General features: G+C 41.0%; 2 protein-coding genes across 19 annotated transcripts in view; both read left to right on the forward strand.

The window, feature by feature from the left end:
* Golgb1 (golgin B1) overlaps nt 1-23,390 on the forward strand; it is a 43,357-nt gene that overhangs the window by 7,132 nt on the left and 12,835 nt on the right. The window contains exons 5-16 of one of the 18 annotated variants that reach the window (XM_051191427.1): nt 2,299-2,424; nt 3,148-3,273; nt 3,997-4,122; nt 4,847-4,972; nt 7,011-7,136; nt 8,949-9,071; nt 10,484-10,597; nt 11,198-11,600; nt 13,038-13,153; nt 13,374-13,488; nt 15,983-16,056; nt 18,163-23,213. In XM_051191427.1, coding sequence (XP_051047384.1) covers nt 2,299-2,424; nt 3,148-3,273; nt 3,997-4,122; nt 4,847-4,972; nt 7,011-7,136; nt 8,949-9,071; nt 10,484-10,597; nt 11,198-11,600; nt 13,038-13,153; nt 13,374-13,488; nt 15,983-16,056; nt 18,163-23,213 — 6,626 coding nt within the window. Of the gene's footprint in view, nt 1-2,298; nt 2,425-3,147; nt 3,274-3,996; nt 4,123-4,846; nt 4,973-6,186; nt 6,293-7,010; nt 7,137-8,948; nt 9,072-10,483; nt 10,598-11,197; nt 11,601-13,037; nt 13,154-13,373; nt 13,489-15,982; nt 16,057-18,162; nt 23,214-23,390 lie in introns of those variants that run through there. The other 17 variants (XM_051191428.1, XM_051191429.1, XM_051191430.1 and 14 more) reach the window with 17 other exon arrangements.
* Nucleotides 5,502-5,938, forward strand: LOC127227141 (40S ribosomal protein S25-like). The gene has a single exon (XM_051191446.1). The coding sequence runs from the start codon at nt 5,517-5,519 to the stop codon at nt 5,889-5,891; it is 375 nt and encodes a 124-aa protein (XP_051047403.1). The 5' UTR covers nt 5,502-5,516; the 3' UTR covers nt 5,892-5,938.

The following is a 23,390-nucleotide window of genomic DNA, read 5'->3' on the forward strand; positions in this document are numbered from 1 at the left end:
CCTTACTTCCAAGTCTAGTCATCTTATTAGAGTTTGCATTGGTGAGTGGCATTCTCGGTTGGTATTTGCACATTCTCAGCATTCTCAGTAGATTCTTCCCATATATGGTTCACATCTTGTCAGAAGCTCTATGGAATTACATGGTTTACAGTGTTTGATCAGCTCCATTGCTTTCATTATTCTTCCTTGCAGATTTCTGTTTGTTAGCCTTTATTTTTGGTTATATATTATTTTTTAGAGCTATCCTTTTTTCTTATTTAACTCATGGCATCCTGTTTTGTGTTTGCTTTTTTTTTGTCTGAAATGCATTTTCTTATACATTAGTTTTATGAATTTAATACTTTTTTAACTTTTCTAATTCTAATTTTCTTTTCATGCCCTGTACACTTTTCTTAAACATGCTGTTCTGCTCCTTATTCTTCATGGTTTTTGTTGTTGTTTTGGAGACACAGTCTAACATTGTACCCCAGTTTTCCTTGAACTTGTAGCATTCCTCTTGTCTCAGCCTCCTGAGTGCTGGAATTACAGGCATGAGCCACCATGCCTGGCTTTTTAAATATGTGTTCATTGGATATCATGTGTGAATGTAGTCAGCTCACATTTCCATCAACAGGTGAATATCTAAACAAACTGTGGAATATCTATACAGTAAAGTACTAGTTAGAAATAAAAAAATGAATTATATATCATTAGTTTGCCTTCCTTTTGGACCTCAAAATGTATAAATACTTTTGAATCAGAAAAACTAACTTTATGTTTATTCTCTGGTTATCTGGATATCAACTCTTACTAATGCCATCTGCATTAACTTTTCAGATAAACACATTATTATATACAAACACAATATTACATATAAGTATAGCAAAAAATCATTCAAAGTGAATCAACTTGTCGACATCAACTATACACTGATCAATGCACACCCCATTAGCAGAATCTCACTTGAGGGGTTAGAGAGATGGCTCGGTGGTTAAGAGCACTGCTCTTGCAGGTGACCCAGGTTAGGTTCCCAGCACCAGCATCCGGTGGTCAGAACCATCTGTAACTCTAGTTCCTGATGCCCTTTGGCCTCAACTGGTACCTATATACATGTGGTGCACATAAACTCCATACATATAAACTTAAAAATCATTTTTGAAAAATCTCATCTGATGTAACAGATATAAAGTCACATAGTCAGACAAAGAAAAAACCTGTATGTAATGAAAAATAATTTATAACTCAGCCTTAAATTTCAGTTAAATAATACTAAGATGAAATAAAGATCTTTGTAGTTTCATGTGTTCAGTTGATAGAAACTATGCAGCATACGCATAGAGTCCCCCCCCCACACACACACACTTTTTGAGTGTTAAAATGGAAATTAGAAGGAATATGGCAGGTATTGTAGACAACTAGAGTCAAATAAGTAATGCCAGACGCTTTGCTTAGTAAATATTTTCTCCCTTAGTTGGATAAGAATTCTGCAGAGATGGAGGAATTTGTCCTTATGAAGCAGCAGCTTCAAGAAAAGGAAGACCTCATTCACACTCTGCAAACCCAGCTCAGCCAGACACAGGCAGAGCAAGCAGCTCAGGTGAGGTGTGGCGCCTCTGTTAGGGTAAAAATTAACTTTGTTTATTCTCTGGTTATCTGGATATCAACTCTTACTAATGCCATCTGCATTAACTTTTCAGATAAACACATTACAATATTACATGCAAGTGTAGCAAAAAATCATTCAAAGTGAATCAACTTGTCGACATCAGCTGATACACTGGTCAATGCACACCCCATTAGCAGAATCTCACTTGAGGGGTTAGAGAGATGGCTCGGTGGTTAAGAGCACTGCTCTTGCAGGTGACCCAGGTTAGGTTCCCAGCACCAGCATCCGGTGGTCAGAACCATCTGTAACTCTAGTTCCTGATGCCCTTTGGCCTCAACTGGTACCTATATACATGTGGTGCACATAAACTCCATACATATAAACTTAAAAATCATTTTTGAAAAATCTCATCTGATGTAACAGATATAAAGTCACATAGTCAGACAAAGAAAAAACCTGTATGTAATGAAAAATAATTTATAACTCAGCCTTAAATTTCAGTTAAATAATACTAAGATGAAATAAAGATCTTTGTAGTTTCATGTGTTCAGTTGATAGAAACTATGCAGCATACGCATAGAGTCCCCCCCACACACACACACACTTTTTGAGTGTTAAAATGGAAATTAGAAGGAATATGGCAGGTATTGTAGACAGCTAGAGTCAAATAAGTAATGCCAGACGCTTTGCTTAGTAAATATTTTCTCCCTTAGTTGGATAAGAGTTCTGCAGAGATGGAGGAGTTTGTCCTGATGAAGCAGCAGCTTCAAGAAAAGGAAGACCTCATTCACACTCTGCAAACCCAGCTCAGCCAGACACAGGCAGAGCAAGCGGCTCAGGTGAGGTGTGGCGCCTCTGTTAGGGTAAAAATTAACTTTGTTTATTCTCTGGTTATCTGGATATCAACTCTTACTAATGCCATCTGCATTAACTTTTCAGATAAACACATTACAATATTACATGCAAGTGTAGCAAAAAATCATTCAAAGTGAATCAACTTGTCGACATCAGCTGATACACTGGTCAATGCACACCCCATTAGCAGAATCTCACTTGAGGGGTTAGAGAGATGGCTCGGTGGTTAAGAGCACTGCTCTTGCAGGTGACCCAGGTTAGGTTCCCAGCACCAGCATCCGGTGGTCAGAACCATCTGTAACTCTAGTTCCTGATGCCCTTTGGCCTCAACTGGTACCTATATACATGTGGTGCACATAAACTCCATACATATAAACTTAAAAATCATTTTTGAAAAATCTCATCTGATGTAACAGATATAAAGTCACATAGTCAGACAAAGAAAAAACCTGTATGTAATGAAAAATAATTTATAACTCAGCCTTAAATTTCAGTTAAATAATACTAAGATGAAATAAAGATCTTTGTAGTTTCATGTGTTCAGTTGATAGAAACTATGCAGCATACGCATAGAGTCCCCCCCCCCACACACACACACTTTTTGAGTGTTAAAATGGAAATTAGAAGGAATATGGCAGGTATTGTAGACAGCTAGAGTCAAATAAGTAATGCCAGACGCTTTGCTTAGTAAATATTTTCTCCCTTAGTTGGATAAGAGTTCTGCAGAGATGGAGGAGTTTGTCCTGATGAAGCAGCAGCTTCAAGAAAAGGAAGACCTCATTCACACTCTGCAAACCCAGCTCAGCCAGACACAGGCAGAGCAAGCGGCTCAGGTGAGGTGTGGCGCCTCTGTTAGGGTAAAAATTAACTTTGTTTATTCTCTGGTTATCTGGATATCAACTCTTACTAATGCCATCTGCATTAACTTTTCAGATAAACACATTACAATATTACATGCAAGTGTAGCAAAAAATCATTCAAAGTGAATCAACTTGTCGACATCAGCTGATACACTGGTCAATGCACACCCCATTAGCAGAATCTCACTTGAGGGGTTAGAGAGATGGCTCGGTGGTTAAGAGCACTGCTCTTGCAGGTGACCCAGGTTAGGTTCCCAGCACCAGCATCCGGTGGTCAGAACCATCTGTAACTCTAGTTCCTGATGCCCTTTGGCCTCAACTGGTACCTATATACATGTGGTGCACATAAACTCCATACATATAAACTTAAAAATCATTTTTGAAAAATCTCATCTGATGTAACAGATATAAAGTCACATAGTCAGACAAAGAAAAAACCTGTATGTAATGAAAAATAATTTATAACTCAGCCTTAAATTTCAGTTAAATAATACTAAGATGAAATAAAGATCTTTGTAGTTTCATGTGTTCAGTTGATGGAAACTATGCAGCATACGCATAGAGTCCCCCCCCCCACACACACACACTTTTTGAGTGTTAAAATGGAAATTAGAAGGAATATGGCAGGTATTGTAGACAACTAGAGTCAAATAAGTAATGCCAGACGCTTTGCTTAGTAAATATTTTCCCCTCCAGTTGGATAAGAGTTCTGCAGAGATGGAGGAGTTTGTCCTGATGAAGCAGCAGCTTCAAGAAAAGGAAGACCTCATTCACACTCTGCAAACCCAGCTCAGCCAGACACAGGCAGAGCAAGCGGCTCAGGTGAGGTGTGGCGCCTCTGTTAGGGTAAAAATTAACTTTGTTTATTCTCTGGTTATCTGGATATCAACTCTTACTAATGCCATCTGCATTAACTTTTCAGATAAACACATTACAATATTACATGCAAGTGTAGCAAAAAATCATTCAAAGTGAATCAACTTGTCGACATCAGCTGATACACTGGTCAATGCACACCCCATTAGCAGAATCTCACTTGAGGGGTTAGAGAGATGGCTCGGTGGTTAAGAGCACTGCTCTTGCAGGTGACCCAGGTTAGGTTCCCAGCACCAGCATCTGGTGGTCAGAACCATCTGTAACTCTAGTTCCTGATGCCCTTTGGCCTCAACTGGTACCTATATACATGTGGTGCACATAAACTCCATACATATAAACTTAAAAATCATTTTTGAAAAATCTCATCTGATGTAACAGATATAAAGTCACATAGTCAGACAAAGAAAAAACCTGTATGTAATGAAAAATAATTTATAACTCAGCCTTAAATTTCAGTTAAATAATACTAAGATGAAATAAAGATCTTTGTAGTTTCATGTGTTCAGTTGATAGAAACTATGCAGCATACGCATAGAGTCCCCCCCCCACACACACACACACTTTTTGAGTGTTAAAATGGAAATTAGAAGGAATATGGCAGGTATTGTAGACAACTAGAGTCAAATAAGTAATGCCAGACGCTTTGCTTAGTAAATATTTTCCCCTCCAGTTGGATAAGAGTTCTGCAGAGATGGAGGAGTTTGTCCTGATGAAGCAGCAGCTTCAAGAAAAGGAAGACCTCATTCACACTCTGCAAACCCAGCTCAGCCAGACACAGGCAGAGCAAGCGGCTCAGGTGAGGTGTGGTGCCTCTGTTAGGGTAAAAATTAACTTTGTTTATTCTCTGGTTATCTGGATATCAACTCTTACTAATGCCATCTGCATTAACTTTTCAGATAAACACATTACAATATTACATGCAAGTATGGCAAAAAAATCATTCAAAGTGAATCAACTTGTCGACATCAGCTGATACACTGGTCAATGCACACCCCATTAGCAGAATCTCACTTGAGGGGTTAGAGAGATGGCTCGGTGGTTAAGAGCACTGCTCTTGCAGGTGACCCAGGTTAGGTTCCCAGCACCAGCATCCGGTGGTCAGAACCATCTGTAACTTTAGTTCCTGATGCCCTTTGACCTCAACTGGTACCTGAATACATGTGGTGCACATAAACTCATGCAGACACACACACACACACACACACACACACACACAGTTTAAAATGTGTGTATCTGATGTAACAGATAAAAAGCCACATGGTCAGACAAAAAAAAAAAAAAAAAAAAAAAAAAAACTATATGTAATGAAAAATAATTTAGGTCACTCTCAGAGCTTCATCATGCCACCTAAGGGTGACAAGAAAAAGAAAGATGCCGGAAAGTCAGCCAAGAAAGACAAAGACCCAGTAAACAAGTCTGGTGGCAAGGCCAAAAAGAAGTGGTCCAAAGGTAAGGTTCAGGACAAGCTCAACAACCTAGTTCTGTTTGACAAAGCTACATACAACAAACTCTGCAAGGAAGTACCCAATTATAAGCTTATTACTCTGACCGTGGTCTCTGAGAGACCGAAGATTCAAGGTTCCTTGGCCAGAGCAGCCCTTCAGGAGCTGCTTAGTAAAGGACTTATCAAGCTAGTTTCAAAGCACAGAGTCCAAGTAATTTATACCAGAAACACAAAGGGTAGAGATGCCCCAGCTGCTGGTGAAGATGCATAAACAGGTTCAATCGGCTGTACATTTGGAAAAATAAAACTTTATTAAATACTAAGATGAAATACTTATTTTGGAGGCATCACATTTTAAGACCTTTGTAGTTTCATGTGTTCAGTTGATAGAGACTGTGCAGCATGTGCATAGAGTCCCCCCCCACACACACACACACTTTTTGAGTGTTAAAATGGAAATTAGAAGGAATATGGCAGGTATTGTAGACAGCTAGAGTCAAATAAGTAATGCCAGATGCTTTGCTTAGTAAATATTTTCTCCCTTAGTTGGATAAGAATTCTGCAGAGATGGAGGAGTTTGTCCTTATGAAGCAGCAGCTTCAAGAAAAGGAAGACCTCATTCACACTCTGCAAACCCAGCTCAGCCAGACACAGGCAGAGCAAGCGGCTCAGGTGAGGTGTGGTGCCTCTGTTAGGGTAAAAATTAACTTTGTTTATTCTCTGGTTATCTGGATATCAACTCTTACTAATGCCATCTGCATTAACTTTTCAGATAAACACATTACAATATTACATGCAAGTGTAGCAAAAAATCATTCAAAGTGAATCAACTTGTCGACATCAGCTGATACACTGGTCAATGCACACCCCATTAGCAGAATCTCACTTGAGGGGTTAGAGAGATGGCTCGGTGGTTAAGAGCACTGCTCTTGCAGGTGACCCAGGTTAGGTTCCCAGCACCAGCATCCGGTGGTCAGAACCATCTGTAACTCTAGTTCCTGATGCCCTTTGGCCTCAACTGGTACCTATATACATGTGGTGTACATAAACTCCATACATATAAACTTAAAAATCATTTTTGAAAAATCTCAACTGATGTAACAGATATAAAGTCACATAGTCAAAGAAAAAACCTGTATGTAATGAAAAATAATTTATAACTCAGCCTTAAATTTCAGTTAAATAATACTAAGATGAAATAAAGATCTTTGTAGTTTCATGTGTTCAGTTGATAGAAACTATGCAGCATATGCATAGAGTCCCCCCCACACACACACACACTTTTTGTGTGTTAAAATGGAAATTAGAAGGAATATGGCAGGTATTGTAGACAACTAGAGTCAAATAAGTAATGCCAGACGCTTTGCTTAGTAAATATTTTCTCCCTTAGTTGGATAAGAGTTCTGCAGAGATGGAGGAGTTTGTCCTGATGAAGCAGCAGCTTCAAGAAAAGGAAGACCTCATTCACACTCTGCAAACCCAGCTCAGCCAGACACAGGCAGAGCAAGCGGCTCAGGTGAGGTGATGGTGCCTCCGTTAGGGTAAAGTCCATAGGGTCCAGAATGGTGTATGTGGCAAGCCAGTCCCAGCTTGGTAGATGAAAGTATGGTAGCTAGGATACTAAAGCCAACCCTAGGAGGGTATGGTAGAAGGAGTTAGAAGTATGGTAAGTGATACATATATTAATAGGCAACACCAGAACATCTCAGAAGGTGCTATTTCTGTTGGTGAACTTACAACAGCTTTTTTGATGACTGTTTTTGTTCTTTAGAGCCAGATACTCCATTTTAATAGCACACAGAAACTCTGTCTCTTGAGAGTGGGCTCATGATGAACTCCAAGGAAACTGATAGATAAAGCAAAGAAGTACAAATCATTAGTTCCCTTCTTTTCTAATTAAAATCATATTAGGAAGATACATCTTAACAGTAAAGTTAATTAATGGGCATAAAATAAAGAAGTGGTAAAGGGTGTGAAATCCCTTCTAATGGCTCTGGCATTCACCATTCTTCATACTCATTTCTGAAGCCAGAGCCAGCCTGTTTGCACCAGCACCCTCAACTCTCTGTTGTTCTCAGTTTCTTGTCCAACAACCTACCGCGTAGTTCTCCTTTGAGGATGCCTTTGGGTCATGCCACATTTTTATCCCCCCATGGGGAGCCCTTTGCATAGTGATCTTATCCATCAGATATATTGGTAAACAGAGGTGTCTTTTTTGTAGGAATGCCCGATGGTGTATGCACAGAATTATACACCCAGAAACTGATAATTTTTATCCTATTAGCTTCTGTTGGTATTTGATGTATTATATATAGTGTAGGCTAAGAAAATGTCATACATTTTTAATTGTAGAAATTGCTTAAAACAAAGGCATATGAATATATTAACAGATCCATCGTGGAACAAGCCACCCCCACCAAAAAAAAAAAAAAAAAATACCAAAGGCCAAAGCCATTATTAGCATTCAGACTGAGGTCTGGATCATGGGTTTGACAACAGTATTGGCTTCATGGAAAGTTCCAGGCTAGCCCAGGCTATACAGTTGAGACTATCTCAAAAAATAAAAATGATAAAAGAAACATTAGCATCAAAGTATTTTGAGAGAGAAAATGTGTTTTATAAACATGATGGTTATAGAAGCTTACACACTCAAAAAAATGGATTTAAACAGAACTGTGAGAGCTAGGTGACTCTCTAGACAGTAGCATTCTTGTGGGGCAGAATTGAGAAAGGCAGAAAAGAATGCATTAAAGGGAAAGTCTGCAGGAGTGACAGCTGCACATGGCTTTCTGGGGAGGGGCATGCCCTTGGAAGCACACAGTTCTTTAATCAAAGCAAATTTTTGAAAACTACAAGAAAGAATAGGCTCGTATTTCTACTTGTAGAGCATTTTGCATAATGTTCATGAGCTTGGTAGCTCGTTTACAGGTGTGAGGTTCCAGGACTATTTTTGAACATGAGTCTGATGCTGAGAGAAGTATGAGGGGTTAACAGAAATTTCACTTCACTTGTATGTCTAATTTTCTAATCTTTCCAGAATTAAAAAATACTCTTGCATATTTAAAGCATTTCTAGTGTCCATGAAGATTTTTAATTAAAATTCTATATGACTTGATTCTGAGTTCTATAGTAGGCTTTTTCATCATGTCTCATTACTGCTGAGCCTCTTGATCTTCCAGCATCTCACCCCTGACATTCAGAGGTGAGGTTTAGAGAACTAACTGCTTTCTGTGGGTGTTGCGTGCCCATCTTTGAAGGGTAGGCTGAGAGTTGTCTGTGAAATACTCTGTAGTGTAACTTGTACAGTTTCTCTGGTGTGTGTCCTCAGTTGAGTTCCATGCAGCAGGTGGTCCGAGAGAAAGATGCCCGCTTTGAAACGCAGGTTCGTCTCCACGAAGATGAACTTCTTCAGTTAGTAACCCAGTCAGATGTGGAAACAGAGATGCAACAGGTGTGTTGCTCACACTCCGTAGAACGACTGCCATTTTGGTTAACATCTAATCAAGACTTCACAGCCACTTTCCAACCACTGCCCTTCCCTGCTGTGCTCCATGTGACCTCCATGTGTTTCTTGGCTTCTTATGGGTGTCCTGACTTCCGTTGCATTTCATTTTGTGCCTTGTCCTTGCTTTCCCTTTTTCCTCATCTCATCAGGTTGGAACTTGGAACTTTCAATCTAAATTTACTTGGGGACTTCTGTGAGAGTCAGCAGTGGGCTGGTTTCTTTTTCATTTGCTGATTTACAGCTACCATTCATGCTCTACTCTAATTCCAAACTTCAAATAAATGAAGTCGGTTTTGTATTTAAAAAAAAAAAATGAGGTTAAAAAGTGATTTTGAAGGCACAGTCTTTTATTAAATTGGTATTTTTAAAGTTCATTGATTAGATACTAAGAATTGACTTCATTGTATTTGAGTTTGCCATGTACTAACTCACATTGTGTACACGTAGAATGTAGAGCCCTGGAATGAAAGGCACTTTGTTTGATCTGTGTTTGTATAAGTGTGTTCTTGTATGTGCAAGTGCATGTTTATGCACACAGGTGTGCATGCACACATGCACATGTGTGTGGAAGCCAGAGGACAACCTTGGATGTCATTCCTTCCTAAGGAGCTATTTGCCTTGGTACTTTTCCCCTCTGAGATGGGGCCTCTCATTGGCCTAGCTCTGACCAACAAGTGTTGGGAACCCTGATTCTGCCTCCTCAGTCTGGGACTCACCTGGTCTGGCTTTTTTTTTTTTTTTTTTTTTTTTTTTTTGAACTGTGGGATTGAACACAAGTCCTCACAAGCACTTGGCCAATTGTGCCGCCTTTCCAGCCTTCTTCTCTTTGTTCTTGAGTAGTGAAACCTTGTTCCAAGTTCTAAGCAGTATTTCAGAATGTACTTCTAAGTAGAGTTTCAGACTGCACTGCTTTGAAAAATAGACTATTAATTATATATATTGATTTATTTATTCAATGGGTATTTTTCAAGTGCCTGCCCTGTGATTGAAAACAGAAGAGAATTGGTTTTGCCTATAAAGATTGCTCTCTTTTGTAGGTAAGAAATGCATGTTACCTATGCTACTTAGGGACAGGACAGGAACTATGTAATTTTGAACGTGAGTGTGTCATTTTATCTTGTGTATTAGGCTGCCTGATTCAAGGCCTTGCTTGCATTTGGGTTTGGTTGTTGTCACGCTCTAGAGAAGGCATTTTGGACATTCTCTTGCTGCTGGATGGGTCATGGCATGCTGGTGTCCTACTTAGCCCTTTCTTCCACATTCTAAAGCGTAGCCTTATAGGTGCACATATCACTTTGGAAGGTAGGCAAATAATCGTGCTTATTTATCTGTAATTATGTCTAAATGTTTCTTTCCAGAAATTGAGGGTGATGCAAAGGAAGCTTGAGGAACACGAAGAAGCCTTATTGGGCCGTGCTCAGGTTGTGGAATTTTTGCAGCGGGAGCTGACTTTGGCCGAACAGAAAAACGAGGTACTATCTGTGGTCCCACTACCTGCCAGGGCATGGCTGGTTCTACTTTAAGTTGTTGGGCAGCAGGCATAAAAACCATTAAGACGTTGGAGAGTTAGTGCCATCTAGTCATTCTTTTGGGCAAACATTGAGTGCTTACCTGCTGGTGGCACAGTGGTAAAGCAAACACAGTTCCTTCCCCAGGGCTCTCTTGCTGCAAACACTTTGCAGATATCCTTCTAGCGCCCTCTTTGCTTTTGTATGATGCTCAACCTGTCTCTGTGCCTGAATCCTGAATCCCTCCTAGGCGTGGACTAGATTTATTCATTGTGTATTGAGTCCACTTTGCCTTGGACTATGCTGGAGCTAGAGACTAGTAAGGAAGAAACAAAGAGCCTCCCTCATATAACATATTTTCTAATGGGAGAGGCAAAAACAAAGAAAAAAAATACCGATACAAGGTAAATATGAGTACAAAGGGTCCAAAATGTCCGGAAACCAACATGGAGGGTGTCGTGCCATAGAATTGGTGCTACTTGCTGGCTTCTAGGAGTGTGTCAGTGTGGTCCCTGAATGAAAATATTCATCATGATGGTTTGTGTTTGTGTTTTTGTTTTTTAGACACTCTCACAGCAGTTACAGCAGTTGGAAGCTGAAAAAAGTACTTTAAAGAATACCATAGAAACAGAGAGACAGGAATCCAAGACTCTGATGGAAAAGGTAGAACTTGAAGTGGCAGAGGGAAAATTATCCTTCCATAACCTGCAGGAAGAGACGCATCAGCTTCAGGGACAGCTGGAGCGAGCGGGCCGAGCCCAGGCTGAGCTGGAGACTCAGTACAGCGCTCTCGAGCAGAGACATAGAGCAGAAATGGAAGAGAAGAATGCTTATATTCTGAGCCTCCAGAAGACCGAGCAAGAGCTGCAGTCCACCTGTGATGCCCTAAAGGAGGAAAACTCAGAACTTCTCCGAAAAAAGAGTGAACAGGCTGCCGAGTTAGCTCAGGCCATCGAGCAGCTGGAAGGTCAGTGTTTGGTGGCTTTTGAAGCCACGTCTCTAGCTCCTGAATGGGTACTTTCTACCTATAGGGCTCTGTTAGTGGCTACAAAAGACACCTCTTCTGGCCAGGTCTGTTCTCCTTGCCTCTCAAGGCAATAGTCTTAACATTATTGTCACAGCACTAAAACCTGATGTACTCTGTCCAGTTCCTGTGTAGTCATGTGTGAACGATCACATGGCTGACCGGAAGAGTGCAGTGACTGCCATGAGTAGGAATGGAAATTGTCTCTGGAAATGTCAGGCCAGATGGTGTAGGTACCCAGACTAAACTCAAGAAGTCATCCATAACTCTAGAGTTTCCTGATTTTATGATAGGTGAAAATTTCCTGTTAAAGAAAACGTTTGTCCTGTGAAAATTTCCTGTTAAAGAAAACGTTTGTCCTCTAATAAGAAACATTTTAAAATATCTTATTAAAATTGAAAATTTCTCTAAAAGTTTGACATTATAGAAGTTTATAAAAAATGTGCAACTCCCTGAACACCAAACTCCATGTCACAAGCCTCCCTCAAAATATCAACCTAATACTGGCAGACAGGAATGTGCATGGCCCTGGAAGAGTCTTGAAAGAAGTAAGTTGCAAACAACTACAAAAGCTTGGTTGTCCACCAGGATATATAGACAGCATCATGAGGGAAAAGGGAACTATCCAAGTACATGGTCCCTTTCCATGAACCGTGCACATGTTTAAAACCCTGCTGGGCACTCCTGGAGGGCTCATAATACTTACATTCTGTGTGAAGAATGTAAACATGAACCACTATAGGGTTCTCTGCATAGCCCTAGCTGTCCTGAACTCACTCTGTAGACCAGAGAAGCCTTGAACTCACTGAGATCCGCCTGCCTCTGCCTTCTGAGTGCTGGAATTAAAGGTGTACGCCACCAACACCTGACTCCACTAAAGCCATTTTTTAAGGGGGAAAAGAAAAAGGAATATTTTAAATGTCTAGGCCTTTCTTTACTAACATGTATCAGGTGTGCATGTTAACAGCATTCAGTATGACAATTCCATACATGCAGTGTGTTCTCAAACGTCCTCTCCTTCCCAAGTGCCTAGTAATTAATATCCTTTCTGAGATTCCCATGGGGAGAGAAAATGTGTGGTTCTCTGGCTTCCTGCACTTGACATGAAGTTCCCCTGTTCTATCCACTTTGATGCAAATAGCAGTTTCTTTATGACTCTGTAACATGTCATGTGCTTATTTTTCCTTTGAAGAATGTAGTTTACTGAGATGCTCTTCGGTCCAAACAGTTAAAAATGTGATTGGCATTATAATCTTAAGTAACTGAACTAGTAAAGGTGTATCCTTAGAGGGTAATAGCTTAGGTTCAGACTAGAAGCAGATATCACTTCATTGTGTTTTGTTTTACTCAGATGTCACATGTTTGTTTTCTTTTCCTTAGATCAACTCCAGCAAAAATCTAAAGAAATTAGCCAATTTGTAAACATACCAAACTTGCAAAAACATGAAACAGCATCTCAGACTTCTTTACCAGATGTTTATAATGAGGGCATACAGGTAATTAAATGTGAATTTCTGTATGATGTATTTATATTTGCTGTATTGAAGGGCTCTAATGAGTATTACAGAGTGTAAATGTGCAATTTATACCTAATGAAATGCTAAAGCATCCTCATGGCTGGAGAACTTTGAGCTGATACAAGTGCTTGAGGCCCTCTGGACATCAGTGGAAGAGCTTTCCAGGTAGTCATTAATTTGCTGTCTCTCTATACTTTAGGCAGTCACGGAGGAGAATATCGCCTCTTTGCAGAAGAGAGTAATGGAGCTAGAGAATGAAAAGGGAGCCTTGCTCCTTCGTACCGTAGAGCTGGAGGAGCTAAAAGCTGAGAATGGTATGCATGAATAAAAACTGAAATTCTGCCTTCTTACCCCAGAAGCACCTCTGCTCTTAGCACTGTATACATGCTGTCCCTCTGACTCTATACTCTGAGGATCTCAGGGAGCAGAGCTGGCACTTACCAAGATAAAACTAACAGTGTAAACAAGTAGCTGAGCATAATGCTGTACATTTTAGGGTAGGCACCACAAATGCTGCAGGGTTTGTGAACTGTGTCCGTTCATTTGGGAATGGCAACAGTGTCTTCTAGGAAGCATGACTCATGTTGAACTATCCTAAGATGTTGAATTTTTTTAATAGGCAGAATGAGGAAAGGAAGGAGGCAAGAGAAATCAGTAAGTTAAAGGTGGCCTCCCTGTTGGCTTTTGCTCATGTTCACATCTTGCTTGAACTCTTTCTTACTCCTCCTCCTAGTCTTTTTTGGGAATTCAATCTTCATCCTGGGTTAAGTGCTTTGTGCTCCCGTAACATCCTTTATGCCATCACTAAAGTATTAGGATGGTCTGTTTATGTGTTTATCTTTTTTTTTTTTTTGTAAGCCTCCTGAAGACATGGTATGAGCTCTTTAAGGGCAGAGGACTTTTTTTAGTTTGTTTTACTAAACTTAGTAACACCTGGCACCTGGCAAAGTTAACAGTTGCTGAATAATTTTTTTTGTAGCACTTCACTCTACTGGTCTATGTGAGTAGTCAGTGAGAATGAACCTGTCTTCTGTCTACGGTGTGCTTTGTAAGAACCTCCTCAATGCAGTGGCATGCTGATAATGTGTTATTGTTCTCATTCACCTAGACCAGTGGTTCTCAACCTTCCTAACACTGAGACCCCTTAATATAGTTCCTCATGTTGTGGTGACCCCCCCCCCAGCCACAAAATTATTTGTGTTGCTACTTCATAACTGTAAATTTTCTGTTATGAATTGTAATATAAATATCTGTGTTTTCCAGTGATCTTAGGCAACCCCTGTGAAAAGGTCATTCAACCCCCGCAAAGACCCCTTGAGAAGCTCTGCTCCAGAGCATCTGATTTCTGTGCTGTATCATCTTGGAGTAAGAGTGGACACTAAGCAACCTTTATAAAACTAGATCCAATATCTCCATGTAACCATTTATAGTTTTCCACTTGGCTCTGGAAATTATGCATAGTACATAATTATTAAAAATATTCCTGCCCTTGCCAGTTAAGCCACAATTCAATTTACTGCTTCACCCACTTAAAGGACTTTTTTGATGTTTTATCCTTGATTCTTGTTGTACCATTTTGAAAGTAGTCCCTCTCCTGTTTGTGTGGTTTTCATGTGCTTTGCAGGTCCTGTGAGTTTTCTGTCCTGGCTTTTGTGTCTGCTATCATAAATTGCCTTTGCATTGGTGTCATGTCAATTTTTGTACTGCCATGTCTACAGCTATACCCCTTTCTTGGGGTTTGAAATGTCTGAGCTTATCATATATACTGTCTTGAATTCATTTGTTTCGTGAATACTCTCCCTTTCCTATGAAGCCAGGCAATATTCTACTTGCTGAGGATACAGCTATGAACATGTTAGGACAGGCCATAAACATGTACACAAAAAGAACATTTTAGAGTAATAGATGTTAGGGTAAAAGTAAAATCAGGTACTTCAAGTAAATCACAGGTAAGAGGAAGGCAGTGCTAGAGGTCAGGCTCAGTCTCTCTGGGAACTTGACATTTGAATGACTAAAAGAGGGGCAGTCATGCAAAGAACATTTCAATCAGAGAAAAGAGCAGAACAATGTGATGTGTGAATGAATTTGATGTGTTTGCATAACAGAATGGAGCCCTGGGTTTTTGTAGTAGAGTAAACAAAGGTGGCAATACAAGAGGTTGGAGGATAAGCGTCCAAACACAAGAGCTCCAATAGTGTAATTAGTTTCTTTAGTGAAATCAGTTTATCAGAAGAAATGCAAGAAGCTCTTTGGAGGTACTAGTGTCAGTGTTACAGTTTTCTCTTCCAGAGCATTGCTACCCTATGTCAGAGTTAAGACCTGGATTCTAATTCCAGCTGTCTATACAGCTATGTAACCCCTTCCCATCATGTCATCATTTGCTTGTTGAGATTGCATAGCTCCTTTTTAGTGCTCAACTTTAATGTCTAAACATCTGTTAAAAAATAAAAACATTAGGACATTGTAAGTGCAATCGTGGAAAAATCCACAATTCAAACAAAATTGTGGATAAACTAAGACGGTAGAATTCCAGATTTTACTACAGCAATAACTGTCCCACTTCACATATCTTTGCATCTATCGCCTTTCAAACCTTTCACTGTTTAGAATATGTCTCTCATGACCATTATCATACTGAGTTTATTATGTCTGATATCGCATACTCTTTTGGTACTTCCAGCCTCAAACTACTTTGCTTATTTCTTCCTCATTATTTTGTGCATCTCAAGTAGCCTTAGTGTAACTACATCATTGTTTTTTCAAATGCTCCACATAGCTTGTCTAAAGATACTACTTTTTGACTTTCAGAAAAACTGTCTTCTCAAATTGCTCTTCTGGAGGCTCAGAATAGAGCAGGGGAGACTGATGGTGCAGTCTCTGAGGTAAGTGACCACTTGGTTCAGTCACACTGGGACCTAGATTAGGAAGGGATAACTCCAACAGTTGTTAGTGCTAACAGAAAATTATATTACCCATGGAGTGAAATAACATTTAAGAGAGATTCATAATGATTAGACTTTTTACTTATTTCCAAATAGTTAGAAATCTTTGTCCTAAACCAACACAAATATAGGAATATTGGTGTAATAGCTACTTTTTCTGTTGCTGGAAATAAGACACAATGACAAAGACAGCTAAAAAAAGAAAGAATTTATTTGGGCTTACAGTTCCAGAGGGTAAGAGTCCATCATGGTACATGGCAAGCAAGCAAGCAGCCAGCATGGCTGCAGGGCAGGAAGAAACTCAATCACATCCTTCATCATGAGCTTGAAGCAGAGAGAGTGAACTAGAGATGGCTCCAGTTTTCTAACTCTCAAAGCCCGCCTCCAGTGACATACTTCCTCCAACAAGGCCACACCTCCTAAGCCTCACCAAATAGCTGGGATCCAACTGGGGACCAAGTGTTGAACTACACAGACCTGTGGAGGACAATCAATTCAAACCACACACAGCTTGTTTCTTGGTAGAGATTAAACAAAATCTCTTGAATTTCTCGTATCTTGCAGTTGACAATTTTTACTAAGGATTATATTTCAAAGGAGCCTTTACAAAAGTGTGGCTTTTGTAACCTGAAATTTTCTCCTATTGTGAAGTTCATACATGTACATATGTGTATGGTATTTAATTATATCTACCCCAATTTCCCTCCTCTAACTCCCCCCATATCTCCCTAGCATATCACTCTTCCAATTTCATGTCATTTTCTCTTTTTGATAGCCAACTAGGTCAGTTAGTATTACTGATACATGCATGGGTATAGGGTTACCCATTGTAACAAAGAGTGAACTCTGTAGATACTGTAGGGAGTGAGGAAAGAGAATGAAAGAGGAAATAGCAGCACTTTGGGTAACAGAACAAAAGCAGTAAGTTACATTAAACCCAGTGATGGATGATTTTTTTTCTGCATCGGACTCTCCTATCTATAGGGAACATGAGAATATGGCATGAAAATGTTATAGAGGAGTTTCTCATGTCTAGTACTGAGTCTAGTTTAGAGCGCTATGAAGTATGGTCTCAATCATGTAGAGAGCAAAGAATTCTAAATTATCAAGAAGATACTTAAGAAAAATGGTACTACCATGCTACCATCCCTGGCATTTATGGGTGCTGGGGATCTAAACTCAGGTTCCCATGCTTGCTCAACAAGAACTGTTTCCAGTGAGCCATGCCCACATCCCCCCACCCCTCTCTTTGTGTGCATCTGTATGTGGTGTGTGTGTGTGTGTGTGTGGATCGGAGGCCACTGCCAGGTTTGTTCCTTGGTTTCTCTCCAATGTGTTTTTTGAGGCAGGGTTTCTTACTGAACCTAAACTAATTAAATATATCTCATGAGACTGGCTAGTTTTTTTTCCACAAGCAAACATCAATGGATTGAGTAGCCTAACACCATAGTCTAATAATTTGTCTCATGCTTGCCACACTGATCCATCATGTCACACCCGGGCATCAGCAGAGCTGATGGTTTTTTTTTTTTTTTTTTTTTTTTTTGACTCTGGTAATTTCATTTGCATTTACTTGTTTGGTAGTCCACTTGTCAATGTTAATGCTTATTTTAATTTTACAACTTTCCTATTTCACAAAATTGCTTAGGAAAAGAAATCTCATAGCTTACTCCTTGGTGTGGGATAGGGTTTTTAATTCATTGCCTGCTTTTTGAAAAGCAATTCTTAGGAGAAATAACTAGGTGTTTTAACCTAGAAGCAGAATGGTTTCACATTGGAAATATCTGGAAAATGGATCCCAAGCTTCCTTGGGCCTTTTGAGTAGAAAGAGCCCTGGGAGTTGAGCTTGTCTGAATCCTACACATTCAGTTTGGGGAAAGCAGTTTTACAAATTTTAGTAGTTTTGTGGTATAAAAGAACTTTGGACCAGAAGGTTGCAAGTTTTAGAAAATTCATGAAATGCTAGTTTGTGGTGGCTACATTTAATGCTATATGAAATGTTTGGTTAAGGTCTTCCCTGGTGTCACTTGTTTCTTTTTTTAATAGGTCCCTGATGCTACTCAGTTTAACAAGAGCAATTCTTTGACCAAAGAAAGTGATCAGGATGGCCCAGAGAACACATTTTCTCAGAAACATAAAGAACTGGCACTTTTATTAGTGGAAATGAAGGAAGCTCAGGAGGAAATCACATTTCTTAAGTCGCAGCTTCAGGACAAGAGGTCTGATGGGGAAGTGAAGCTGATAGAGAGTGAAGGGTCACCTTTAGTAACAGCAGGAGACATCCCCTTCATGCTTAGTGAAGAGGGCAGTGTCCCAGCAACTGAAAAAGAAGAACAGGCAAGCACTAAAGATCAGCCTCCACCATCTGAGGCAAGTTCTCCAAATGACAACACAGTGGATCTGAACCCCACAAAGCTGGGTGGTGTGGACAAATCCCCCTCTGTACCAGATCTTTGCCGGTGTCACCAGAGTGAGTTGGAAAGTTTGAAAACTCAAATTTTAGAACTTGAGGCAAGCCTTCATAAGGCAGAGGAGATTTATGAGAAAAATTTAGAGGAGAAAGCTAAAGAAATTAGCAGCCTAACCCAGCTTATTGGCGAATTTAAGAAGAACGAGGAGAATGCCCGCAGTGTGCTCTCTACTTTATCTGAGGAACGGGACCAGCTGCTTTCTCAGGTAAAAGAGCTTAATGTCTTGGCTGAGCTGAGGGCTCAGGTCCGAGAGCTGGAAGGTAGCCTCGCAGAAGCAGAAAAACAAAGAGGTCTGGACTATGAGAGCCAGAAAACACAGTACGACCTGCTCACAGAACAGATCCACAGCCTAAGCATAGAAGCCAAATCTAAGGATGTAAAGATTGAGGCTTTACAGAGAGAACTGGATGATGCGCAAATACAGTGTTCTCAACAGGATGCACAGATAAAAACCCTGCAAATCCAGCTGCAGAAAAAGGAGAGTGAGGTGCTAGAGGGGGTGGAACACGTGAACAACATCTCAGATAAAATGGAAGAAGTTTCACAGGCTCTGGCACAGAAAGAACTAGAACTAGCCAGAATGGACCAGCTCTTGATAGAGACAAAGAAAGCTGTGGAGACCCTCCAGCAAACCATCCAGGAGAAGGACCAGCAGGTGACAGAACTTAGCTTCAGTATGACAGAGAAAATGGTTCAGCTTAATGAAGAGAAGTTCTCTCTTGGGGTTGAGATTAAGACTCTGAAGGAGCAGCTCAATGTATTGTCCAGAGCTGAAGAAGCTAAAACGGAGGAGGTGGGAGAAAAGCAGGGAGCTGCTTCTAATCATAGCCATGATGAGTCCAGCCCGGCGGGGATGCAGAGTAATGAGGGGCTTCAGCAGGAACTGGAGCTCCTGAAGAAAGAGAACGAGCTGAGGAAGAGGAAGCTCCAGGCAGCGCTTATTCACCGAAAGCAGCTCCTGCAAAAAGTCAGTGTCCTGGAGGGGGAGTTAGCCAAGGTGAAAGAGAAATCTGGGGAGGGTGAGAAGAGAGCACCGGAGGCAGATGGCGAGAGCAAAGATGGCCTGGGAAAATGTGAAACTTCTCAGTGCCGAGAAGTAGAAGTGGAGCTAGAGCACGTAAAGAGAGATCTGAAAGAGAAGACGGCAGCCGAACAAGAACTACAGGCTATGGTCCAACAGATGATTCAGAACCTGGAAGATAAGACAAAGCAAATAGATTTGCTTCAAGCAGAGATCACTGAAAACCAAACTACTATTCAGAAACTAACCACAGGTGCCCAAGATGCTGGGGATGCTGACTCGGCAGCACCTGTGAAGGGAACGCTGGTGAGCAGCCCGCCCAGTGCAGGCGGTGGGGAACACTGGATGCCAGCCCTGGAGGGAAAGATATCAGACCTGGAAAAAGAAAAAGAACAACTTCAAAAGAAGCTTCAAGAAGCCTTAACTTCCCGCAAGGTGATTCTGAAAAAAGCACAAGAGAGAGAGAAACGTCTAAAGGAAGAGCTCGGGAAACAGAAGGATGCTTATAGCCTCCTTCAGGAGAAGTGCGATAAGCAAAGTAAGGAAAATGAGAAAATGGGGGACCAGCTTCGGCAACTCCAGAGTGAGGTGAAGGAGTCCTCGGACAGAAAACTTCCAGGCACTGACCAGTGGGAACCTGGTCTTCCCATTCAAGGGTTAGAAGAGGTTTCCCTCGAAGACACGGAACAGCAGCCTGCCCAACTTGCCACAGAGTCTAATTTACCGATCACTCAGCCTTCTCACTCTGGAGATGAAGAAGCTCTCCAGGGTACTGTTTCTATTGCCCAAATTAAGGCCCAGTTGATAGAAATGGACATAGAGAAAGAAGGGCTAGAATTGAAAGTGAGTGCTACAGCAAGAGAGCTGACTAAGAAATCAGAAGAAGTATATCTGTTACAAGAACAGATAAGTAAACAGCGCTTAGAAATCCAGACTTTGAAGGCTACATCCCAGGATGCCGAGGCTCACGCAGAAATCCTGCAGCAGGAATTGGAAAGCAGCCAACTGAAACTTGCTGGCCTGGAGCATCTGAAAATGTTACAGCCTGAACTAGATGAGCTGCAGAAACTCATGTGCCAGAAGGAAGAAGAGGTCAGCTACCTTTCTGGGCAGCTTAGTGAGAAAGAACAGACCCTCACAAAAGTCCAGGCAGAGATGATAGAGCAGGAACATTTAATCAAGGCCCTGCACACACAGCTGGAAATGCAAGCCAAGGAGAATGAAGAGAGGCTAAAGCAGTCCCAGGTGGAGCTTTGTCAACTGAAGCAGAAGTCGGAGCAGGCTGAGGAAGAAACTAAAGCAAAGCAGCAAATACAGAGGAAACTGCAGGCTGCCCTCATCTCCCGCAAGGATGCTCTGAAAGAAAACAAGACTCTGCAAGAGGAGCTGTCTTCAGCCAGAGATGCCATCGAACACCTGACCGAGTCTCTGGCAGATGTGGAAAGCCAACTTTCTGTTCAAAATAAGGAGAAAGATGCATTCCTGGGAAAGTTAGCCCTTCTTCAGGAAGAAAGAGACAAACTCATCGTAGAAATGGACAGGTCTTTACTCGAAAATCAGAGCCTTGGTGGCTCTTGCGAAAGCCTGAAACTAGCCCTGGAGGGTCTCACCGAAGACAAGGAAAAGCTGATGAAGGAACTTGAATCTTTGAGGTGCTCTAAGATGGCAGAGATCACTGAATGGCAGGAGAAGCACAAGGAGCTGCAGAAGGAGTATGAAGTTCTTCTGCAGTCCTACGAGAACGTGAGCAACGAAACGGAAAGGATTCAACATGTGGTGGAAAGCGTGAGGCAGGAGAAGCAGGAACTCTATGGAAAGTTACGAAGCACCGAGACCAACAAGAAGGAGATGGAAAGGCAGCTGCAGGATGCAGAACAGGAAATGGAAGAAATGAAAGAAAAGATGAGAAAGTTTGCTAAATGTAAACAACAGAAGATCCTGGAGCTAGAGGAAGAAAATGATCGGCTCAGAGCAGAGGCCCAGCCTGTGGAAAGCCTCAAAGAAAGCACGGAAGTTCTTCTTTCTTCCAATGCCAGCTTGAAGGAGGAACTAGAAAGGGTCAAACTAGAGTATGAAACTCTTTCCAAGGAGTTTGAGGCTGTAATGGCCGAGAAAGACATTCTGAGTGAAGAGATTCAAGGTCTGAAGCATCAGGCAGAAGACTATGCATTGAAACAAGCTAGCCTAGAGGCCACTGAGAAATACAATAAACAAAAAGATGTCTCTGAAGAGGAAACACAGACTATGGTGGGCAGTTCTCAAGAGCAAGATTCCCAGAGCATGAGCATTAAACTTGAAGATCCGGAAGGTATTCCATCAGTGACCAGTGCCAAGCCTGGAGTTAGTGAGACCTTCGGCTCCCATGATAACTACCTGCAGCAACTTGATCAGCTCAATGGAAGAATTGCCGAGTTAGAGATGGAGAAACAGAGCAATAGGGAACTTAGCCAGACATTACTAAATGAGAAAAATGCTCTCCTTAGTCAAATATCAGCAAAGGACGGTGAATTAAAGCTACTTGAGGAAGAAGTCGCCAAAATAAACACCTTAAATCAGCAAATCCAGGAAGAACTTTGCACAGTTACCAAGCTAAAAGAGATGGCAGAAGAGGAAAAGGATGATTTAGAAGAGAGGCTTATGAATCAACTGGCTGAACTTAATGGGAGCATTGGGAATTATTATCAGGATGTTACAGATGCCCAAATAAAAAACGAGCAACTAGAATCAGAAATGCAGAACCTTAAAAAATGCATGAGTGAATTAGAAGAAGAAAAGCAGCAGCTGGTTATGGAAAAAACCAAGGTGGAGACAGAAATCCGAAAAGAGTATTTAGAGAAAATACAAGGTGCCCAGAAAGGAGCTGGCAACAGAAGCCACACAAAGGAGCTGCAGGAGCTGTTGAAAGAAAAAGAGCAAGAGGTAAAGCAGCTGCAGAAGGACTGCATCAGGTACCAGGAGAGGATCGGTGCTCTGGAGAAGACCGTTAAGGCTCTAGAGTTTATTCAGACCGAATCCCAAAAGGATTTGGACGTGACCAAAGGAAATCTGGCGAAAGCAGTTGAACACCACAAACAGGCACAAGAGGAACTATCTAGCTTCAAAGTGCTGCTAGATGACACCCAAAGCGAAGCCGCGAGAGTGCTAGCAGACAACCTCAGACTGAAAAAGGAACTTCAATCAAACAAAGAAGCCATCAAACACCAGATGAAACAAAAAGATGAAGACCTGGCACAAAGATTAGAGCAAGCAGAAGAAAAACACCTGAAAGAGATGAACAACATGCAAGAGAAACTGGATGCTCTCCATGGAGAAAAGGCCCATATAGAAGACACACTTGCAGAAATCCAGGTCACCCTGGCCAAAAAAGACCAAGAAATGAAGCAGCTGCGGGAAAACCTGGACAGCACCGTGGCCCAGCTTGCAGCCTTTACTAAGAGCATGTCATCCCTCCAGGATGACCGTGACAGGGTCATCGATGAAGCCAAGAAATGGGAGCAGAAGTTTAGTCATGTTATTCAAACCAAAGAGGAGGAGATCAGATTGAAAGAGGATCAGCTTCGACAAATGAACATCCATACAGAGGAACTGAAAATCAATATACAGAGGTGAGATTGTGAAGGCAAAGCAAGTCTTTAAGCTGTTTTTACTTATTTTATTAGAACCAGTTTTTGTTTTCAATTCCCTTAGAATGTATATCTTCTTTCCCTTCTGACTTTTTTTTTTTTTTGCCATTTTTGTGTTTTGTTATAATCTGTTTTATCATAGAATCATTAACATAGAAC

Source organism: Phodopus roborovskii, unplaced genomic scaffold (assembly GCF_943737965.1).
Source record: "Phodopus roborovskii unplaced genomic scaffold, PHOROB, whole genome shotgun sequence".
NCBI classification, from domain to species: domain Eukaryota; kingdom Metazoa; phylum Chordata; class Mammalia; order Rodentia; family Cricetidae; genus Phodopus; species Phodopus roborovskii.